Consider the following 23,544-nt stretch of genomic DNA (forward strand, 5'->3'; position numbering starts at 1 on the left):
AACATAAATGTTGAAAGCTATATTAGAAGTGAAATACTGAAAATTCAGAAAATTCAATGTTCTAAAACGAATCTGACTATGATACCGTCACATTAACCCACAAGCGGTCAACAGTAATACTAGTAATTGCACAGAATAGAAAAAAAACAGGTACCTAAATCTGGGCTCCTAAATCCATATTTAGCCACCCAGATAAGTGGCCTGATTTTCACAAGTGCTGAACATTCAGCAACTTCAACTGACTTCTGAAAACCAGACCACATATTCAGGTGTGTAAATATGGCCCTAAAAACCCCTTTTTGAAAATCTTGATTTATACATTTATTTCATATTGATTAACACAAAGTCTTTTTCTCTATCTTTAAATATTTAAAATGATCTTAATAGTTAGTGCAGGCACTCAATATCTCTGAAACCCACTCTGAAACTTCTATTTAGGTGCCTACACATGAATTTAAGAGCCTAACTTTAAGATCCCAGGTTTGAAAATCTGGGCAATGTATATTATGCAAAAGTAAAATGTGGGAAAATGCACCCCCCACATTATGGAATTAGACTATCAAATAGTTGCATACCTGAGACACAAAAAGGGGATCAAAGGCTAACAAGTCAATAGCTTGATAAAGGAATAACAATTCATGCCCTGAAATAAAGAGGCTATTAAGCAACTACAGAGAGGATTACTGTAGCTCAAGGCTACAAAGAACTGACTACAAAGTGTTAGAATATAATTCAGAAAAATTACAAGGAACAATACCATATAAAATAGATAAAAGTATCTTGTGTCAGAGAGGTTTACTATATGATTTCTGAGGAAAGAGAAATCTAGATTCATAAGATTTTGTAGAAAATGTTTTGAGATCAGTGTTAGCATATGCAGACACAGAGGTCACTGACTGTCTAAAGAAGAAAATAATGTGTTTGGATCACAGGTTTTTTGTTTTTTTTTTTAAACTAACATGTGATATACTCTCTGACTGTTCTTCAGGAGACTGATGCAAAACTTCAGAGTCTGTCCAAGTTTTTAACTGTTAAAAACATAAGAATGGCCATACTGCATCAGACCAAAGGTCCATCCAGCCAAGTATCCTGTTTGCTGACAGTAGACAATGCCAGATGCCCCAGAGGGAGTGAACCTAACAGGTAATGATCAAGTTCTCTCTCTCCTGCCATCCGTCTCCACCCACTGACAAACGGAGGCTAGGGACACCATTCCTTACCCATCCTGGCTAATAGCCATTAATGAACTGTTATTACATCACCTCTATTAGGCAACATTTTTTTTGTGTGGCATCTTAAGTAAGTGCTTAAAATGTGGTTCACGGAGTGTGTGTGTATATATATATATACACACACACATATACACACACAAGCTTTTGGCGCCTTTTTCTCATTTTGATTCCAAAGCCAAACAGTCTATATTGACCTGTTCCCCTGTACTTATTCTGAATCTTTATTGTCAAACCATTCTTGATATCACGGTAGATCATCCTGGAGACTATTCCTGGGATCTTTTTGCTAGAGTCAAGGGTCCATGACCCCTGTAAGAACATTTCTCATACACCACTGAGTGGTAACCATTAGTAAACAATGATCTTTTAGTGACAACTGCTACAGCTGTTGCGCAGAGGGCAGCATGTATGAAAATTCCAGCTGGAGAACAAACTATGTGGTGACCTAAGAAGTAAATAAATACAGATTCTCTGAAAGCTGTATCTGACTGCTAAAACTATCCGTATTTGCTGCAGGTTCTGAGGCACAGAGGCTAGTCCAAACAGCAGAAATCGTAGGATAATGGCTCCCACATATCAGCTATACGCACACCCGTATGAGCTACAGAGGCCCAGGGTTATGCTAGCTAAACCAAACTTTGTGCTGTTCACTGAGAAGCCCAGGGTGCGGATTCCCACAAGGATGAGCACATTGCTGGCACTGACATATGGCAGAGCAGTTTTATTTTGGTACTACTAGCTAATAGGAATTAGTTACAGTCACAGACTGATGCATGTAAGGATGGGGAGGAAGGTGTTTTTCTCCTTTAGAAATTTCTTATTAAATTATGAGACTACTGCTTTCATCATTCAAAGTACTTCCTGTGAATAAAGAAGCTGTATATGATCTGAGCCCAGCTGTCAAAATCAGCATCCTCACTGCACCCAATTTACAGATTATAGAAATTATAGCACCTGCTCAATTTTGGTACATCTAGGATTGGAGCATCTGTGCATAATGAAACCATAGGAGTTCAGTTTTATAGTAAATGGAGGCTTGAAGCCTGGAATAGCAGACATAGCTCACGATGAAACAGAAACAACAGGCAGTTATAGAAGACAAACCTATATGCAAACACTTTGGAGGATAGTACTAAAATTCAAAGGGATCTAGATAAATTGGAGAACTGGGCTACAGACAAGATGAAATTCAACAAGGACAAATGCAAGATGCTACACTTAGAGAAGAAAAAACAAATGCACAAATACAGAATGGGGGATAACTGGCTTGGCAGCAGCACAGCTGAGAAGGATCTGGGAGTTGTAGTGGCTCACAACCTCGACATGAGTCAACAACATGATGCTGTTGCAAAAAGGGCAAATGCAATTTTGGGTTGCATTAACAGAGGCATAGCATGCAAGTCACAGGAGGTGATAGCATCACTTTACTCGGCACTGGTTAGGCCTCAGATGGAGTACTGTGTCCAGTTTTGGTCACTGATGTATAGAAAGGATGTAGAGCAGGGGTCGGCAACCTTTCAGAAGTGGTGTGCGGAGTCTTCATTTATTCACTCTAATTTAAGGTTTCGAGTGCCAGTAACACATTTTAACATTTTTAGAAGGTCTCTTTCTATAAGTCTATAATATATAACTAAACTATTGTTGTATGTAAAGTAAATAAGGTTTTTAAAATGTTTAAGAAGCTTCTTTTAACATTAAATTAAAATGCAGAGCCCCCAGGCTGGCGGCCAGGAAGCGGGCAGTGTGGGTGCCGCTGAAAATCAGCTTGCGTGCCACCTTCGGCACGCGTGCCATAAGTTGCCTACCCCTGATGTAGAGAAACTGGAAAGGATCCAGAGGCGAGAGACAAAGATGATCAAAAGGATGGAATGCAAGCCTTATGAGCAAAGGCTGAAGGAACTGTGTATGTTTAGTTTAGAAAAGAGGCAGGGGTGAAAGTAAGGGGGTGTGGGCAGGTATGGTGTACCGGTAAAAAGTGGCCACTGGTACCGGCCCGTACAGCTGACTTTAAAGCGCTGCCACCACCAACTGGGGTGCGCAAAAGGAGCAGCGACATTAAAGTGCTGCTGCGGCAAAAGACCCTGCTTAAAACTTAACGTTGTTGCCCCTTTTTCCCCCTCGCCCAGGCCACTAACAGGGTGTGCAAAAGGAGCAGCTTCCCTGGGGACGGTGATTTAAAAGCTCTGGGCCCTTTAAAGTGCCGCTGGAGCCCTGTGGTAGCACAGCCAGGCAGCGCGGATGGGCTGGCTGGGGGATGCTGACCCCCCAGCCCCGGCCCTTCCACCCAAGGCCCCCGTACCGGTAAGAGTTCAATTTCACTTTCACCCCTGAAAAGAGAAAACTAAGGGGGAACATGATAGTGGTCTTCAAATACGTGAAAGACTGTGTGACAGGATGTACATACCCCACACTAGAGAAGGAGAAGTTAACTCCACATGCTGGGTGGAGGAAGCCATATCCCTTTACCACTGCTTGGCATGCTCCAACTGGAGCCTCAGCATAAAAGGCCAGCTCAGTCAGGGCTGAGAGGGAATGCTCTTTGCAGGCTCCCTCCTGGCAGCTCCTGGAGCCCAAGATTGTGGAAGCCAAGAGTGCCGAGACCCAGGCCAATACTGGGCCGCCCACGGAAGCCCAAGTCATTGGGAGCTTCGCAAGCTGATGAGCCCAGAGGTCCAGGAGACTTGTGGACAGCAACACTGGAAAACAGGATAGGAAGTAACACAGGGGAAGTAAAGACTGGTCCAGTTGTGGAACCGGGACAAAGGCAGCACATTTCGGATGGATCCTCACTAATCTAGTGGTGAATCCATTCACCGCTATCAAGGCCCTGGGCTGGCACCTGGTGGAGCAAGGATGGCCTGGATCCCTCTACCCCGGCTGCCAGCCACCCCCAGATGGTGGCCCACTTCTCAACTGGCTGCTCGGTCACACAGCCTTGACTAAGACGGCAGCCATATTGACTTGGGCCACTAGGCCACATGGCCCTGCAAGCGAGGGCAGCCATATTGACTCTGGCCACTAGGCCCTGAGGCTCAGGGTGGTCATTGGGACTCAGTTGTGGGGCTATCATGCCCTTCCCCATGCCCCAAAGAGTGAAGGGGTGTATTGGCTCCACAACAGGTTGCCACAAAAAAGATAAAGAAAAACTGTTCTCTTTTGCCACAGAGGGCAGACCAAGAGGCAACGGGTTCAAACTACAGCATAGCAGATTTAGATTAAATCTCAGGAAAAACTTCCTAACTGTAACAACAGTAGGACAATGGAACAGTCTGCCTAGGGAAGTTATGGAATCTCTTTCACTGGAGGTTTTCAAAGGGAGGCTGGATAACCATCTATCTTGGATGGTTTAGACACAACAAATCCTGCATCTTGACAGGGGGCTAGACTAGATGACTCTTGCGGTCCCTTCTAACCCTATGGCTCTATGATTCTGTGATATACTATGTAGAAAGGACGAAAACATACAGCCTAAAAATGGCTATCTAATAACCTAAACATCATTTCTAATCATCTTATGTTCCGTCTCCATTATGTATTATATTACAAATGCATTTTAGCCATAGTCTTACAGTACTACATTATTTATCATGTGTATTGTGGTGCCACCTAGAGGCCAACCAGGTTGAGGTCCCATTGTGCTAGGTGCGGTACAAGGATACAGTAAACAACAGTCTCTTCTCCAAAGAGCTCACAGTCTCACAGACGAGACATCAAAGGTGGACAAGACAAACCAGTGGGCTGTGGGACAGACTGGCAAATAAAAATAGTAGGACATGTGCAATTCTTGACTGGTTTGCTGTCTACCTCTTTAAAAAAAGCAATAAACCAATCCCACGCCCTCACCCCCACCGAACACACACAAACACACACACACACACACACACATTATAATAGGGGATATAAAACTACATCCCAATGAGTGAATCATAGAGGAGTAGCACAGAGGAGAGTAGATGGCTCAGGTTATGGAACAAGGAGTATTTTATCACTAGGTTGCCAGTTGGAATCTGCTTCAGGTAGGCCAGGTCTAGACTACGCGCTGTATTGGCGCGTTAAAATCAATTGCTTGGGGATCGATCTATCGCATCTAATCTAGACGGGATATATCGATCCCTGAGCACGCTTATATCGATTCCGGAACTCCACCAACCCCAACGGAGTTCCGGAATCGACATGGCGAGCCGCGGACATCGATCCCGCGCGGTGAGGACGGGTGAGTAAATCGATTTTAGATATTCGACTTCAGCTACGTTATTCACGTTGCTGAAATTGTGTATCTAAAATCAATTTTACCCCGTAGTGTAGACCAGCCCGTAGATGCTTAGGTCTGGTGACCTTGAACAAAGTGATCTGCTGGCCTCTGCCCCAGTGCTAGTGGAACAGAGACCCCTTGGTTCTGTTGCCACCTCCGCTACTTACACTGGGCAAGTCACTTCTCCTCTGTTTCCTCACCCATCCTTAGTTTGTTTTGACTATTTAGACTGTTCTAAAACACCATTTCTTTGGCTCTCATATTGGAAGCCATAGCAGACTGGCCAAGGATGGAACAGGTACAGAGACAGAGAGCTGGGTGCCCTCTCTCCCTGGGGTGATCCCTTAGGAAAGGGTTGAGGCATATTGGTGTGGCAGTGTGGGTGAACTTGATATGCAGCTGCCCAGGCTGTGCTCATTCTGTGATGACCAGGGCTTAATTCTTCAAGGGTTATTAATCTATTGCCTTTCCTGAGGGCCACAATAAATAAAATGTATTGCATCTATTTCTTTCAAAGAAAAGGCCACCCGTAGAATGGTGATGTACTCTGTGCAGAACTGTATTTCTCCAACACACTACATCTGAACATTATGCTGTGCCACATGTATTTGTATGGCTGATGGGAGCACTGCCTAATTAATCATGCATATTGTCACATGTTGTGGCAAGGAAGATGAAATCAAATCGGACAAAACCAGTCACAGCTGTCTGTCCATAGAGCTTGAAACCAGCTCCTCCCCCAGACAGTAAGTTGTCTGATACTCTGCTAGAGCTGCTCGCACTCTTGACACTGGCTGACCTTACAGGAAGATGTTCACAGGAAGGACAGGGGGAGGCAGAACCAGTAGAGAGGCAGTATAAGCAATGGATAGAGTACAGGATTGGGACTCAGGAAACCTGGCTTCTATTCCCACTTTGCCACCAGAAGGGACCACCAGATCATCCTGTCTGATTTCCTGTGTATGACAGGAACACCAATACCACCCAGCACCTGCACACTAAACCCAACACCCAAATTAAAACAGCTCATGAGAGACCAGACTATTATGTGCCATAAACAGAGAATAGGAAGGAAGGAGATGACCAAGACCCTTGGAATAGCAGGGAAATGATTAAGTGAGATACCCAGATACTCCTGGCAAGAGACTTGTACCCACATGCTGCAGAGGAAGGCGAAAAATCCCACAAAGTCACTGCTCATCTGACCTGACAGAAAATTCCTTCCCAACCCCACATATGGTGATCACTGAGCATGTGAGCAAGAACCAGCCAGCCAAACACCTGAGAGAGAGAGAGAGAGAGAGGTCAGTGCCACCTCAGAGCCATGGCCTTCCCTGCCTAGTGTCCCATCTCCAGCCTTGGCTGTCCTTAATGCGCCAGAGGAAAGAGATTAAAAAATAACAACCCAGAATACATGGGAATCCCTTTCTGACCCCTGAAGGTGGCTGGCAGGAACCCTGAAGCATGAGTTTTTAGGAACATAAGACAAACAGGAAGTGAGCCCCAGGGCTGCTGAGCCCTGCCCCCCACCATCACACGCAACCCCATCACACAGGGCAGGGACTCTTTCTGTGCATCTGAACCCCTCCTATTACAACGTTCCCGATCTATGCTGGGGCCTCCAGAGGATATCATGATATAAATAATAAACCTGCATTCTGACCACACGCATAAATAATATATATGATTACTTAGACTGTTCAGCTTGGTTGCTTTTCAGGTCTCTATTTAACTGTTTTCTGTTTTGAACAACTTATGACATTATCTTCTTATTTGCTTAAGTGAAATTCCAATTCCTGTCATTCTTACAAAACCTCCAGAGTAGAGACAGGATGAACAAGAATGGGGGTTTCTTAGGATTTGTCACCATGAGAAAGTTGCATGGTTTAATTTAAGGTATATAGTGCATAAAGCTGTGCAGGCACTCTTGTTTTGGGTTGAGAGTGGCTTATTTCAGTTTAGTTAAACCTTTTCCTAACTGATGAGGGGAAAGCAGTGGACGTGTTATTCTTTGACTTTAGCAAAGCTTTTGATATGGTCTCCCACAGTATTCTTGTCAGCAAGTTAAAAAAATATGGACTGGATGAATGGACTATAAGGTGGCTAGAATGTCAGGCTCAACAGGTAGTGATCAATGGCTCCATGTCTAGTTGGCATCAGGTGGAGTACCCCAAGGGTTGGTCCTGAGGCCGGTTTTGTTCAATATCTTCATTAAGGATCTGGAGGATGGCGTGGACTGCAGCCTCAGCAAGTATGCAGATAACATTAAACTGGGAGGAGTGGTAGCTACGCCGGAGGGTAGAGATAGGATACAGAGGAACCTAGACAAATTAAGAGGACTGGGCCAAAAGAAATCTGATAAGGTTCAACAAGGACAAGTTTAGAGTCCTGTACTTAGGAAGGAAGAATGCCATGCACTGCTACAGACTAGGGACCGAATGGGTAGGCAGCAGTTCTGCAGAAAAGGATCAAGGGTTACAATGGGCAAGAAGCTGGATATGAGTCGACAGTGTGCCCTTGTTGCCAAGAAGGTTAATAGCATTTTGGGCTGTATAAGTAGGGGCACTGCCAGCAGATCGAGGGACGTGATCATTCCCCTCTATTTGACATTAGTGAGGCCTCATCTGGAGTACTGTGTCCAATTTTAGTCCCCACGCTACAAGAAGAATAGGGAAAAATTGGAAAAAGTCCAGCAGAGGGCAACAAAAACGATTAGGGGGCTGGAGCACATGACTTATGAGGAGTGAGGGAACTGGGATTGGTTTAGTCTGCAGAAGAGAAGAATGAGGAGGGATTGTTAGCTGCTTTCAACTACCTGAAAGGGGGTTCCAAAGAAGATGGATCTAGACTGTTCTCAGTGGTAGCAGATGACAGAACAAGAAGCAATGGTCTCAAGTTGTATTGGGGGAGGTTTATGTCGGATATTAGGAAAAACTTTTTCACTAGGAGGGTGGTGAAGCACTGGAATGGGTTACCTAGGGAGGTGGTGGAATCTCGTTTTTTAGAGGTTTTTAAGGTCAGGCTTGACAAAGCCCTGGCTGGGATGATTTAGTTGGTGTTGGTCCTGCTTTCAGCAGGGGATTGGACTAGATGACCTCCTGAAGGCCCTTCGAACCCTGATATTCTATGACTTAAACAACATGAGACAGTCAAAGAGCCAAGAAAACACTGTTGCTCAGGGCTGGGTATGTAGCCTCAGTTTTTCTGGAACGGCTAAAGCTACAGAAATATCACAAACAATAAATATTCTGTGCCCATTGGGAAACTCTTATATCTCAATAAGAAATGAAGAGGATTGTTTAGATATTTTGGAAACTGACTCAGTTGTTGAACTTTCTGAACCACGTTTTCATAGGTATGCTTAGTGTTTGTCTATTAATATGTTTATGATACTAAGAATAATGGACGAGATCCTCAGCTGGTGTAAACTGGCCTGGCTCCATTGAAGTGAATGGGTCTCTAGGAGAGCATAAGCGTTGCCTGCATAGATCAGTCTGCAATAGCAAGGTCTAATAAATGAAGTCTGTGTCTCAATTAATCATTGGGACCATCATGGAGTATGACATTCCTCTTTGTGATCTACAGTGGAGAAGTGTGATACAGGTGCCAAGTATTATTATTATTAAAATGGAAAATTCACATTATTTTAAAATGCAGAGTGCAGCAGCAACACAAAAGCAATCTAAGAGATAGGATTTTCCATTTTCTCACTTTTTGCAAGTATCTCTACTGAATGCATTCTAATTTCCGGCTTTGGAAATGGTTTCTAAACTCAAACCTATAAAAGCAATAAAATGTTCACCTCTTACATATATATGCATACACACAGAGATGCATTAGGGAAATTGAATCATGAAAAAGACAGGATGTACAGCCTTGGAGATTCACATCCACTAATTTTCCACAGCAGCAGCACAGCATGGACAAAGGCAATGCAACTTTCCAAAAAGTCTTGCTATTAGCTCTATTCTTGACTAGCCAACTCTAGGGCCAGAAAGGATACTCAGGCCTAAGCTATACTAAACATTTTTGCCAGTATAGCTATGCCGGCAAACCTTCCCAGTGTAGAGACAGTTTATATGAGCATTAAAGTGCTACTGCTGGTATAGCTTTATACTGGTTCAGCGAGAGAGATAAGCTGTACCAGCCAAAACACTTTTATACCTGTATAAGGTGCCTCTATACTAGGGCCTTCGCGTGCATAGAAATCTTGGCTGAGAGGAGGAGAGATAGCATACCCTATGCCAGCAAAAGTGCCCTCAGTCTCCCTGCTCCTCTGATTAAAATGTCAACAAAGATGCCAATTAGCACCAGCTGTCATTGTGTTAGTTTATGATGAAGCCATCCTATCCACTGCACTAGAACGAAGCCAGTAAAACAAAAAAATAGACATCAGATGGAATGACTATCAGTTACTGACTTGTGGGTAATTTGAACCAATGACCTAGAGGTAAAAGCCTCCATAGCCATCTAATTAAAATGAAGTCAACTCTCTCTGATCAGTAGCTTAAATGCTGAAAACAGCAGACAAGAATTTGCAATTTTTGTACACTTTCATCAGGGGATAGCTAGATCAAGAATCCGTAAAGATTTCTTAGTGTTACCCTATCTCTGAATTAAAGCCAGCATAATCATTCTTTTTGGTTTATAGAATGCATCATGTTGCAGACTTTTCTGTCTGTGTGCTCTAACCTGCTTCTATAGTGTAGATAAGCTCTGCGTTTTCTCCTTTGTCTTTATCCAAAGCAGTGACCTGCAAAACAGCAGATCCAATAGCTGCTGACTCATACACCGAGGCTTCATACAAAGGATTGGTGAAGTAGGGACTGTGATCATTGGAATCTTCCACATTTATGATGACTCTGGCCAGGTTTCTTCTATAGGGAAACTCCTGATCTCGAACCTAGAGAAAAAAAAGGAGGAGAAACATCTTGAAATAACTTTATTAGCAGTAATAATAACTATCTGAGCCCTGGCAACGTGCTCACTGCTGTACAATACACAAAATACAGACTTTTTTCCACCCTGAAGGCCTTAAAATCTAAAAGACAGATAAACAGAAGATATGGAATAAAGTGAGAAATCAAGAGAAGAAAAAGACTTGGAGGGTATTTTAAAATTTTATTTATTGTAAATTTATTCCTGGTGCCCCGCACCGAAGATGTAGGTTTTTAAAGTGATATAAAATAATGCCGTAATGTCTCATTTCATGTTCAGTTTTGAGTTTGTGCCAAAGGTTCTCTAATGCTGACAAATATAATATAAACTGCTATATGCCATGCCCCTCACTGACACCATAGTGTGAGAACAAAGCAGCAGTATGTACAGTGCATATCTACATAGCTTTGTTCCTTTTTTTAAAAAAAAATGTATGTGATTGCACACACAATGACCAGTTATGTGGCTATCTAATCATTTGCATGTAAAAACCCAATTTGTGCATATAGGTATGTGTAGATTTTGTATCAGCAAATATGAACATACATTTTTGAAGATCACGGTACCCATGGTAAAAAGAATAGTGCTGATGCTAGGGGGTGTTGAGCACTTTTCACTTAGACTGCCATCAATAGGGATTGATCAAACCTCGCAAGAGGGACTAAAAACCTTGCAGACCTGAAGCTATTATTTACCCCATAGCTTCTTTCACTCTCACATTCAAAATCTCAGCACTGGCTACAGTGAAGATCCTACCAGCAGGTGTAAGACAACCTTGAATATTTTGGTTCTTCTTAAATAAAGCAAGCAAACTTCACATAATAAGGAGGCTAAGCACATTGTCCCAGCATGATTTCCATGCTCCAGTGTTTCTGTAGTCATGTCTGGACTTTTTCCTAGCTCCTGTCACATCTCACTCACCAGAGGCCTGCCTTCTCCTTGGGCTCTGCTTGCCTGAAGATGAGTAGAAGTATGTGGGATGGTGCCTAAGTTGTTTCTTCCTAAAGCTAGCCTTGCATCTAACAGGCCACATGGTGGTGCTTCAAAGGGCTTATTCTGCAGAGCTCTTAGATAGCTTAAGAAAATTAATAGGTTACAGTGTTTAAACTAATTTAGTTCTTTGTTTTGTTTTAAAATTAACCTCCACTTCATAATATGCAACTTCCACATCAAAGCAGAGCACGTTCCGCTCTATAATTTAGGCACACTGAGCATACAAACCGATAATTAATTTTTTCTCTGCCTACTCCAAAGTTTGGAAATGTAGCTGGAAGCTATTTGGTATATGAAAATGTACTACCTTGAAATAAACTTATATAAGTAAACTATATATCAGGCTGCCAAAGGCTGCAGCTTTGTGAACGGCAAGAAAGCGATTCTTCTGTGAGCGACTTCTCAAAGAACTTTTTAGATTTTCTTCAAAAACTCTGAAAATGATCTCAGATGAAAGGGCCAGAGATCAAGAGATTATAACATTTCTTGTTTGTTGTCCATCAAGACAGCAAATCATTTCATATTACATAAAATATACCAGTAATAAGTCTTGCAGAGCTTAAATAAAAAATGTAAAATCAATGCAAAGCAGTGTAGGAAAAGATTAAATTAATTACCACTTACCATACTGAAAACTCTTTGCTTATCCAAAAACTAAAGCAAATATACACTTTGAACAGCAATGATAGTGTTCTAGGTAGCAAGCTTATGTTCCATTCTTACCATTACATTAAGGATGTGCTTATCTTGAGCTTCATGGTCTAATCTCTCAGCAGTGTATAGTACCCCTGTGCTGGGATCAATTCTGAATTTTCTCATGCTGACTGAGTCAATGCTGCTGTGAACAGTGTAGCTCAACTTGTGTTTCTCATCTCTGTCTATAGCTTCGACCTGCAGTATCTCAGTATCAGGGAGGATGTCCTCCGAAATCGTGACATCGTAACTTGGGTGAGAGAATTCTGGGCCATTATCGTTGTTATCCAATACTTTGACAAGAACCTACAGATAACATTAAATAAATAAATCAGTAAAGCAACTGTGACTAAGAGTTACTGAAATCAAGTCAGTTCACTCAACAGGCACTCAAAGAAATATGATTTGTTTTACACAACTGTATGATATGTTACTCATATACGTGCTGGGGCAGAGGAGTCGCGAAGCATCATTTAATGTTAAGCAGTCACTTCCACAATCAAAATAAATAGCAAGAATATTCAATGGGAAAGCAAGTTGATCTTAAGTAAAATGATCTATCCTAGAGAGGATCATTAATGATCTAAACAAGAGATTCGCAGCACCTAGGTTTCCAGCAATAATCGGAATAACTTTGTATTTTGGAACTTAGAATTGCTATAAAGACATTAGCTTTGTGGGTGTTACCAGAGAGCTGGATACATATTCTGGGCATTTTTTCTCATGATCATCAAGGCCACAAAACTGATAATTTTCCTTCTGTTTAAACCTGTTCTCTTACCGGACTAAGCATTCATTAAATCCCATACCCTTCTCAGCCCCACATATTGCACTGTGATGTACTATCAGTCAATATGTTGGTATCCAGACACAACAGTGATGGGTCCCGCAAGTGTTCATCACATTTTAAGCAACAATCCTATTGTAGAAGTGGAAATTTGGGCGAAGAATCAATTCAAGGCCACACAGATCTAAAGCCAGGTAAACTGGAACATGTTTTCAAGGATAGGCGATCTAAGGGCACGGGCTACATGGTAGATTTAAAAATAATTTACAATTCCATGCAATCCCCTACTGCCTATGCTCTGCCCAGGACTCCAGCCTTTATGGCCCACTTGTTCAATTTTCCTTCAAACACTTTGGTGCTTTCCCCCAATCTCTGCCTTTAGCCTCAGAGGAGCTCTCCATAAATCTGAAAAGCCACTACATTATCCTCTTTCAAATCCTTCCTTAAAACTCAACTCCGAAGTGATGCCCACAAAACAGTGGTACACTGCAACTGCAGAGTATTATACTGATTGTAACAGCTCACTGTTACCCTGGTCTATCCCCATCCGATTGTTGTATCCGCCTGCTCTCTCTCCTCATAGGTTACAGGCAGGGCCTTCTTTTCATTATATGTGCATGTGTACTGCCAAGATCAACAGGGCCCCAAATCCTGATTGGGGGGCTCTAGATGCTACCCCAATTCAAATGGTTAATAATCACCATCCCCACCTTCAAGTTTTTGCTTATTTATAATTTCGACAATATGTAACCATAAATATATCACAAAATGTGTTTATCACCAGCCGAGGAATCAGATCCCTGCTGTGGGCTTGGTTTCAAGCCTGAATATGGTATTGATTACTTCTGGGTCCCTGGCAGCAGAATCAAAGAAGAGGACAAGGAAAAGTGTTTGTAACAGTGAAATAGACAACAACAAATACAGCTGTATCTTTCATTGCACTGGGGAAAAGCAGTCTCTCCTGCCGAGGATGTCTGGGAAACTCGATACATGCACTCTTTGTAAAACGTGTAACACTAGAGGTTAAGAATAAATGTACCACAGGAGGGAATCCATCATTTAAGAAAAAATTGTCCTCACAGGTTGCCAGCTATAAGTGGACTGATCATGATGGACTTTTATTATTCAAAAGTTTTAGTAAGAGATAAGGAATGAACAAAGACACTGCCTAGGAGATGTAGCTATAAATCAAACATATATCTGCTGAGTGATCTGACTATCCTCCAGGATACTACCTCTGGTATAAATAAGTGTCTCAACCTGGCTCTTTTGTAGCAGAAAGAGTGTATTACAGTGCTGGACCAAGCCCAGCTCACCCACACTTTTTGTTTTAGTAGAGGAAAAATGTATTTAATCTGTTACTACAGTATCACGTGAAAAGACATGGCCTCAGAGGGAAATTGAAACTTTAGATTTCCATGTTTGGAAGCCTTTCTTGAATACTTCACCAGACAGAGCACAAGCAGCTGCAAGCTCCAGTCACAATGACCTAGCCTGGGAACTGACTAAAAAGCAGTTGCAATGAAATGGTCTATATCTTAACGCTATAAGGATTTAGCATGTGACTGTGCATTTGGGAAGGTTTAATCTTTGATAGCTTATGGGGACATGAAGAAGGGAGGAAACTGTATTAGGTTATTTTTTGGTGAGAGAGGCCTGGTCTACACTGGTGGGGGAAGGCCTGGTCTACACTGGTGGGGGGAGGGATCTAAGATACGCAACTTCAGCGATGAGAATAGTGTAACTGAAGTCGACGTATCTTAGATCTAAATAAAATTACTTATTTTGCGCCCTTGCGGCGCGCCGCAGCTCCCCTGTCGACTTTGCTTCTGCCTCTCGCTGAGCTGGAGTTCAGCAGTCGACGGGAGAGCGATCGGGGATCGATTTATTGCGTCTACACTACATGCAATAAATCGATCCCTGATAGATCGATCGCTACCTGCCGATCTGGCGGGTAGTGTAGACATACCCTGAGACGTATAATAGAGGGGTAAACATATGTCATTAGATCTAAAATGATGACAAATCTCCCTTACTCATTGCAATTTTATTTTTGTTAACATACATAATACATCAAGATATGTTTCTAATCTTACTGAGATAAATGAATCCTTAAAAAAAACAGATGTAGCACTTAGGGATTTTAGATGCCTTAAAACACGGGGAAAGGTTTGGAATAAAAATAAAGATCCTAATTCTGCTCTACGTGGACACAGAGTAAGGCTACCTGACCAACAACTTGCTCCTTTGTGATCATAGAAAAGAGACACTGAACCAATTTGAATGTCAGAAAATATGATGGGAACATGATCTCCAGCATCTAACACTTAATAAGAAAACTATTCAGATAGAACATTCCCTAAAACCCGTGACACTTTCAACCCTTGACACATCCTACTATAAAGCAGCATGATTATTATTTGCTACACTGTTAACACAGACTATAAGGAAAAGACATTTATTTTGATGTTGATTTAATTAGCGGCCAGGAGCTTTGTCATACATCAGTTAATTCAGACATTCTAACTGAGAAGTGAACACTTTTCAAACATTAAATAGCATTTCATTGAAATGCTGAGTGTATTAGATTGCACAGCTATTATTACAGCATGGATTACATTCATTTTGGGATCATTACAAGTTGCCATGTGAGGGTTTTTTTTTAACTAATGCTAGAGTGTTAGTTCAATCCACTCTCTCTATAGGAAACAATGGTTATGCAAGTGTGGTAGCTCACAGTGACAAGTCTTAATAGCACTGAATTATGTGTTACAGTGGGGACATTAACTACAAACACCATTGTTGCTGCATTGTATAAGATTATACAAATGGCACGGTCGCTTCTCTCTAGGTGTTTATGTGCAGGATTTCTGATTCCATTGTGGCAACCACAAGAGGTAAGATGAAGTGGTTGTGATTATCACAACCCAGAGATGTGTACATGCCTTTGTTTACCACCTTGATTGTGCAATCACAACTCCTTGATCTATGATCTCATTGTGATGTTGCAGTCTATATGGTTTTATAAAAATATGCTAATGAGTGAATATAATGTAACTGGAATATGCTTCATGCAAAAGGTCTCTTGTAAGGTATCATTACAAAGCTTATAATCTACTGAGTGTGATCATCCTATTTGTATAAATGTACCACTCTTGTATCTGAAATTAGAAATATGAAATATAATTCCAAGGGCCTATTGTAGTTATGCAAAGTGTGGGCCACTAATGGTGGTTTGGAATCTTGATGACTCTCATTAACCAGGACAATTGTCCGCAGATGAGTGTGTTTTACCTGTAAGTCTTCCTGTACACTGTGTGCTGGCAAGTGGGCAATGAAGTCTTGCAGTGACATGTGATCATGTCACCTGAACTGGAATTCATCTTTAACCTGGTGTCTTTTCATTGAAAAGAGGGGGGGGACCCCAGAGAGGGACAAAGGATTCCCGCTTTGTGCAAAAGATATATAAAAGGGTGGGACAGAACAAAGAGGAGAGGAGCCATCATGGAGAAACTCCTAGCTACCACCTGAGCTGGAACAAGAGCTGTACCAGGGGAAAGAATGGTGTCCAGTCTGAGGAAAAAACTTACTGAAGCATCTCTGAGGGTGAGATTATCTGTATTCAGTTTGATTAGACATAGATTTGCACATTTTATTTTATTTTGCTTGGTGACTTACTTTCTTCTGTCTGTTACTACTTGGAACCACTTAAATCCTACTTTCTGTATTTAATAAAATCACTTTTTACTTATTAATTAACTCAGAGTGTGTGTTAATACCTGGAGGGGCGCAAACAACTGTGCATCTCTATCAGTGTTACAGAGGGCAAACAATTTATGAGTTTACCCTGCATAAATTTTATACGGAGTAAAACGGATTTACTTAGGTTTAGACCCCACTGGGAGTTGGGCATCTGGGTGTTAAAAGACAAGCACACTTCTGTTGGCTGCTTTCAGGTAAACCTGCAACTTTTGAGGCAAGTAATTCAGACTCTGGGTCTTTGTTGGAGCAGATGGGCGTGTCTGGCTCAGCATGACAGGGTGCCAGGGCCCCAAACTGGCAGGGAAAGCAGGGGTAGACGTAGTCTTGGCACATCAAGTGGCAGTTCCCAGGGGGGTTTCTGTGATCCAACCCGTCACAAGACCCCATTATTTTGTATGTATAGTTGGGATTATGTGCATTATATGCATTACTTTGCATTTCTCAACACTGAATTTCATCTGCCATTAGCTCCCCTCCAGTCGTCTGGTTCAGAGGCTGTTTTAAGCGATAGGGTACATACCACGGTTAGTAGTTCTGCAGTTTCATAGTTGAGGTTCTCCAGAACTCTTGGGTGAATAACATCTGGTCCTGGTGACTTAGATTAATTTGCCAATTTGTTCCCATACCCTCCTCTATTGACACCTCAGTTTGGGACCACTCCTCAGATTTGTCATAAAAAAAAATGCCTCAAGTGTGGGAATCTCCCTCACATCCTCTGCGATGAAGACAGACGCAATGAATTCATTTCGCTTCTCTGCAACACCCTTGTCTTCCTTGCGTGCTCCTTTAGCACTTCCATCATCCAGTTGATTGTCTGGCAGGCTTCCTGCTTCTGATGTATCTAAGTATTTTTTTTGCTGTTCGTTCTGGAGTCCTTTGCTAATTGCTTTTCCGATTGTGCTGTGTGCAGCAGAGGGCGCAGGGCTGGTGTGCTTGGCGGCTGGCTAGGGGAAAGCACCTCCAGGAGTTTGCATTGGAACCTGAGTGCAGAGCCCCTGCAGGGCGGATACCGTCAGCCATGAATTGCTCTTGCTGACGCTCATCAACTAATTACCCTTGCTCGTTCTGGAGATGGGAAACTGAGGGTCAGGCACATTCATCTCCCAGCTTTTTACGGTTCCTTGTGCCGGTACTTTCCTTTGTTTGCGCCCCCTCCTCATATAGATCTCTCCCCACCCCCACCCAGTGGGTCCTGGGTGATGCCAGGAGAGCAAAGGGCACCCAAGTTTTGCACCACTAAATGCGCCATCCTCCCAGGTGAGCTGCTGCAGGGTGCAAAGAGCCAGGCTGGAGGGGCTCAGCTGGGTCCTCCGTTCTCTGGGCCATGGGACACTGAGCCAACCCCTGAAAGCTGGTGGACATGCTTAGCGCTGCCCCCCAACTCACGGTCCTCATCCCCACCCTCTGGCTCCTACAGCCCCCTCTGCAGCGGGGCCCAGGCAGCCTCTATGGAACAGGGCTCCATGGTGCTCATAGCACAGTGCCTTTGGGTGGGGGGGAGTCGCCATCTGCGGGACTCGAACCTGGCACCTCGGGAACGAAAAGCAGCAGCTGAGGCTGGAACAGCGTGTTCAGGGGACAGCATCTGCAGGGCTGCGACCTGCTCAAATTCCATCCCCCGCTTTCCAGCAGAACCCCTCTCACTGCAGCACAGCTGGGGCTCTTGTCAGGGCCAGGCTTGGGCTGGGCGGCTGGGATTACCTTCCAGAAGCACCCATAGCGCTCAGAGTCTCCTAGCAGGTTATGTTTCTACAGGGTCCCTCTTGCCCACAGGTCCCACCTCACCCCTCGCCATTCCCCAGATTCTGGCTGGCTGCAGCTGGGAGAAGGTGGCTCATACTTTCCTGCCTCCCATGCGCAGACTCCCATGCGCAGACTCCCATGGCGCTCTGGTTACCGAGGAGGCCAGCCTATTAAAACTCAGGGAAGAGGAACCCCCCACATTGGGTGGAAATAACCCACCAAGGACAGCATCGGCTCCATGCGGTGGGTCCTAAATTCCAGGAGCGGCTGGTCTGGGGTGTCTGTCGGGGGGTGGGGGGGGGGGGAATGGGGACACACACTCTCCCGCCCATCCTGGCCGGCAACCTGGAGAGTGACACAGCCTCCAGCTGGGGAAACAAATGAGGCTTTGGCCAATGAAGCAGCCACAAGCGCCCGTCCCTCGGGGCAGGGATGGTACTTAAAGGCCCGAGCTCTGCCCCCCAGGATCAGGGAGCAGAGTAGGAAGTAGAAAATTCCCCCTGCAGTTCGCCTGCAACAGGCAGAGGTGAGAAACATCGGGGTGGCTAGTGGGCAGAGAGAGCAGGGCGGGAATTCCGGCCTGGGNTTTAGACTCCATTGGGAGTTGGGCATCTGAGTGTTAAAGACAAGAACACTTCTGTTAGCTGCTTTCAGGTAAACCTGCAACTTTGGGGCAAGTAATTCAGACCCTGGGTCTTTGTTGGAGCAGACAGGAGTGTCTAGCTCAGCAAGACAGGGTCCTGGGGTCCCAAGCTGGCAGGGAAAGCAGAAGCAGACGTAGTCTTGGCACATCAGGTGACAGCTTCCAAGGGGGGTTCTGTGATCTAACCTGTCATACTCATTCAATCTCATAATCTAAGCAGGGCTGAGCTGGGTCAACATCAAGAGACCAAAATGGAAACCAAAATGCTACAGGAAATCATAGCATTCTTTCTGATACACCAATGAACCAATGATCCAACACATTATTAGGGAGCACTGAGGTGGCTCAGGTGCTCCTTGCGTAAGACTGAGGTCCTAATTAGTTGTGGTCATTAAAAATCCCATGGAACTTTGCACTTTACATTTTCTTGGTAGTTTCACGGATAAGATGGTTTTCTTTTCACTTTCTGACCTGAGTGAAAGTCCCCTCCGCACCCAAATAAAAACAGTGGAAATTGACTGTACATGGGAAAAATGATTGGATACAAAGTGTTTCAACTCCACAAACTGGACAAAGTATAGAATTTTGTTTTCTCTGAGTTCTTTAAATTCTAGTAATCATAGGAGTTACTTGTAAAAACCGTAGGTAAAAAATGTGCAGACATGAGTATGATTTTTAAGGGGATGTTATCCTATTAAGCCTCACAGCACTTCTGTGCGGTAGATAAATATTATCATCATCCTACAGATGGGAAAAAACAGAAGGGGGGGATTGTATGATGCTATATGATCAAAATATAACCGTTTATATCATTAATACTGCCACTGTTAGACAGATGCAACAAATCTCCATCAAAGTATGTCATGTAAGGTATCAATGGAAAAGTTATAATCTATCAAACATGGTTACCCTATTTGTATGCATGTATCATCTTTGTATCTAAAGTTATGCATATTGACTATTGTGACAGGGTCAGGCCAGATGGCTACAGGAGAGTGACAGAAGGCAGATATATTAGCCCCAGGTTAAGTAGGTCCCCTTTCCCTAGGTAACAGGGAAGGTTCCAGAACAATCAGGAGCTTTCTGGAAAGAATTAAGGCAGACAGGCTGATTAGAATGCCTATAGCCAATCAAGAAGCTGCTAGAATCAATTAACGCAGTCTAATCAGGGCATCGGGGTTTAAAAACCAGCTCACTTCAGTTTGTGGTGCGTGTGTGAGGAGCTGGGAGCAAGCGGTGCAAGGAGCTGAGAGTGAGAGAGAGTGCTGCTGGATGACTGAGGAGTACAAGCATTATCAGACACCAGGAGGAAGGTCCTGTGGTGAGGATAAAGAAGGTGTTTGGAAGAGGCCATGGGGAAGTAGCCCAGGGAGTTGTAGCTGTCATGCAGCTGTTACAGGAGGCACTATAGACAGCTGCAATCCACAGGGCCCTGGGCTGGAACCCGGAGTAGAGGACGGGCCTAGGTTCCCCCCAAGCCTCCCAACTGCCGATCAGACACAGGAGGAGCTGACCCAGACTGTGGGTTCCACCAGAGGAGAAGATCTCTGAGGCGAGCAAATCTGCCAATAAGCGCAGGACCCACCAAGGTAGAGGGGGAACTTTGTCACACTATGTACCAGTATTTCAAATGTGTTTGCTCCTGTGGTAACACTCACTAGGTAGTTTACGTCCAGTCTAACCCACACATTGTGAATGGCCCATTCAAGTTTATGGCCCATTAAGGAAAACAAGGGCCATAGAAAAAGCCTGTCCCTGGCCCAGTGAGCTTTCCTTTGGACACTTTAGCCAGAATATGGGTAATGGCTGCTCCTATGAGTTATCAAAGCATGCAAGGGCATGTGACTTGCTCATGTGACCCTGGACTCCATCTTGTGCCTATAATTTTCCACAAACTAAGACTAAGAGCAGTCCTTCCACATGGGAAAAGTTATAAAGGACCCTGGAAGCATCTCCATTTTGATCTCTTTGCTGCTCTGATCTCTGGACTACAGACTTACACTGAAAGGAGCATTCCAACCAAAGGACTGAGGACATTCCAATCTTTTGGAAGTTACAAGAGGCTTTACAAGCCAGCAGTCTGTAACATCACTGATACAAACCTGATCCAAGAACTTTGCAATGACTGTATGTATTTGATTTCCTTAACCATTTTAACTCTCTCTTCTTTCTTTTCATCTTATAAATAAACATTTAAATATTAGATACTAAAGGATTGGCAACAGCATGATTATTGGATAAGATTTCAATTACATCTTGATCTGTCTACACGGCTGATTTGAGGATTAGAAGGACCCTTTGTCTGATGAAATTGGTTTTAAATACTACTCATCAAAGTCTAGTGTCTGCATGGTGAAATGAGTGCTGGAATACCTAAGGAGACTATAGTTTGGACTTCTTGTTAACCAGAGAGAGAAGTTTACTTTTGTTACTGGCTTGGTATATCTTATGGAAGAATAACCATCAGTCTGGGGTGTGTCTGCCCTATTTCTCAGCTGTTCATCCTGAATTTGGCATCCTCAGCTGTGACCCACTGAGACACAGTAACTGATCGATTATCACACAAGGGGTCTGGGGCAGGGCTGGGAATAGAATCCAGATCACTTGACTATTAGAGGTATATTTTTGATCCATTTCCGCATTAGTCCTGTCACCTTACAATATTTCCTTATCTTGTAGAAGATTTCATGCTATGATGGTTGAATTTTATAGACTAAAAATGAGTTCCAGAGAGGAAAAAAAGTCCTTCTCTTCAAAAAAGGAGCAATGATAAAGTGACATGAACATCACACACACACACAAATGGGTCTTGATTACACACATGAGGATAACATTAAATGAGCTGAACTGAATTCAATCAGAGTACTCATGTGACCAAAGTTACTCAAATACACAAGTATTTGCAGGATTGTGCCAAAGTCCAGAGGTGAAATCCTGGCCTCACTGACAAACTTCCCATTGACTTAAATGCAGCCATGATTTCAATCCTGAATCCTGAAAGCCTAACCATCGTACAGTAAGGGAAGTGTCTTGTATTTTTTACAAGAATTAAGTCTTATCAACAGAATTGGATCCCAGACTAACAATGCGTGTGTGTGTGTGTGTGTGTGTGTGTATTTCAAACTCTCTTCTTTTGTTCCAAATTGAAAATTTGACATGAATGAATCTGCCATTCATTACTGTTACTTCACGGGTCAAGTAAGCTTTTAATCAGACAAAGATTCATTGGCACACATCAGGACTAGCTTTGAAAAATATTTATATACTAGTTGCAGTTGCCGAAAACTGTTGTCAACTTGGAAGAAGGTAACTGTTAATATTGTAGGTCAGTGGAGCATTATGTTGACACAATACCTAGTATTTACAATGAAAGTCTGATTTAAAAAGTTCTACGTTACATCTCCTCAATGAGATGCAATGAAAATATTTAATGCTTGCATTCTGTTAAGTAGTAATGGCCTCAGGAATTCCTCTTTACTGTGGTCGCCGATTAAAACACTTTTCATATGCAAACGTTATCTGAAAGACTTTATCCATCCTCATAAAGCAAACTTCCAGCACAGCAATCCTTGCCCAGATAGCCTTGAAAGCTCACATCTTTTCCAGGCTCTACAAAAGCTTGCCCATTTCTGGTCACATTGTGCCCTGTCTAATTTACAGTCTGAACAAGCGTCTTGTTATAAAAGATCCCCCACTCCCTACTCACTTCCTATTTCCCACAGTTAAAGCAAATTTCAGATAAAGGACCTCGTGGAGCTCCAAGCTTATAAATTAGGCAAAGTAACTCTCAGAGCATTACCAGAGACTTTGTATTCAAAATGGCAAGTGACAGGCCTAGAGAAATACAATCAAATCAAAGCAGAACAAAGCCTAACGCAGGAAGTCTCTCCAAAGCCGTTTTTAATGTTGCCCATCACAAATACTTCTGGTCGAGGCAAAACGTAGTTGAATAAAAACTGGACACATGCCAGGAGCTGCTTTACAGATATTTGAGACTGGAAGAATCCTCTTGGGCTAATTGCTTGGTCAGGGAACTGTGTTGTAGTACAACCCATTAAGTGCCTGAATTGCTTCAACCTCAGCTTACGCTTTTGTATGGGTTTTGAAAACCTACTTTGATTTAATATTGCTTTCAAGAGTGTTACCACACAGGTTTATTTGCTACAGCCTGAGAAGTTTTTTTCTCTACCCTTCTAAATTTTCCATACAAACAATTTCTCCAGCATCCTCAGTGGCAAGTCATTCATGCTTTGACATGTCTCTGAAATTATACTGAAATGAAAATGAAACATCACACACAGCCTCCACTCCACAGACTAGCATGTGGTAAGATAGTGCTGGGGTTGTGGCCTGAGGAAAAAGCCAGGCTCCGTAGAGTGGAGGTTCTCATTCTGGAGAACTGTCCTGCTCAGAAAAGAAAAGAATTGAATTAAAACAAAATGTAGCTTCATCTCAGTTCTGGGCACCACTGACAGCTACTAACTTAACAGTTAAGTCTTCT

The 23,544-nt window shown here is 43.1% G+C and overlaps 1 protein-coding gene across 1 annotated transcript in view; it reads right to left on the reverse strand.

The window, feature by feature from the left end:
- FAT3 (FAT atypical cadherin 3) overlaps positions 1-23,544 on the reverse strand; it is a 518,717-nt gene that overhangs the window by 108,980 nt on the left and 386,193 nt on the right. Inside the window, 2 exon segments of the mRNA XM_075061745.1 lie at positions 10,177-10,387; positions 12,139-12,414. Coding sequence (XP_074917846.1) covers positions 10,177-10,387; positions 12,139-12,414 — 487 coding nt within the window.

This window comes from Chelonoidis abingdonii, chromosome 1 (genome assembly GCF_003597395.2).
Source record: "Chelonoidis abingdonii isolate Lonesome George chromosome 1, CheloAbing_2.0, whole genome shotgun sequence".
NCBI lineage: Eukaryota > Metazoa > Chordata > Testudines > Testudinidae > Chelonoidis > Chelonoidis abingdonii.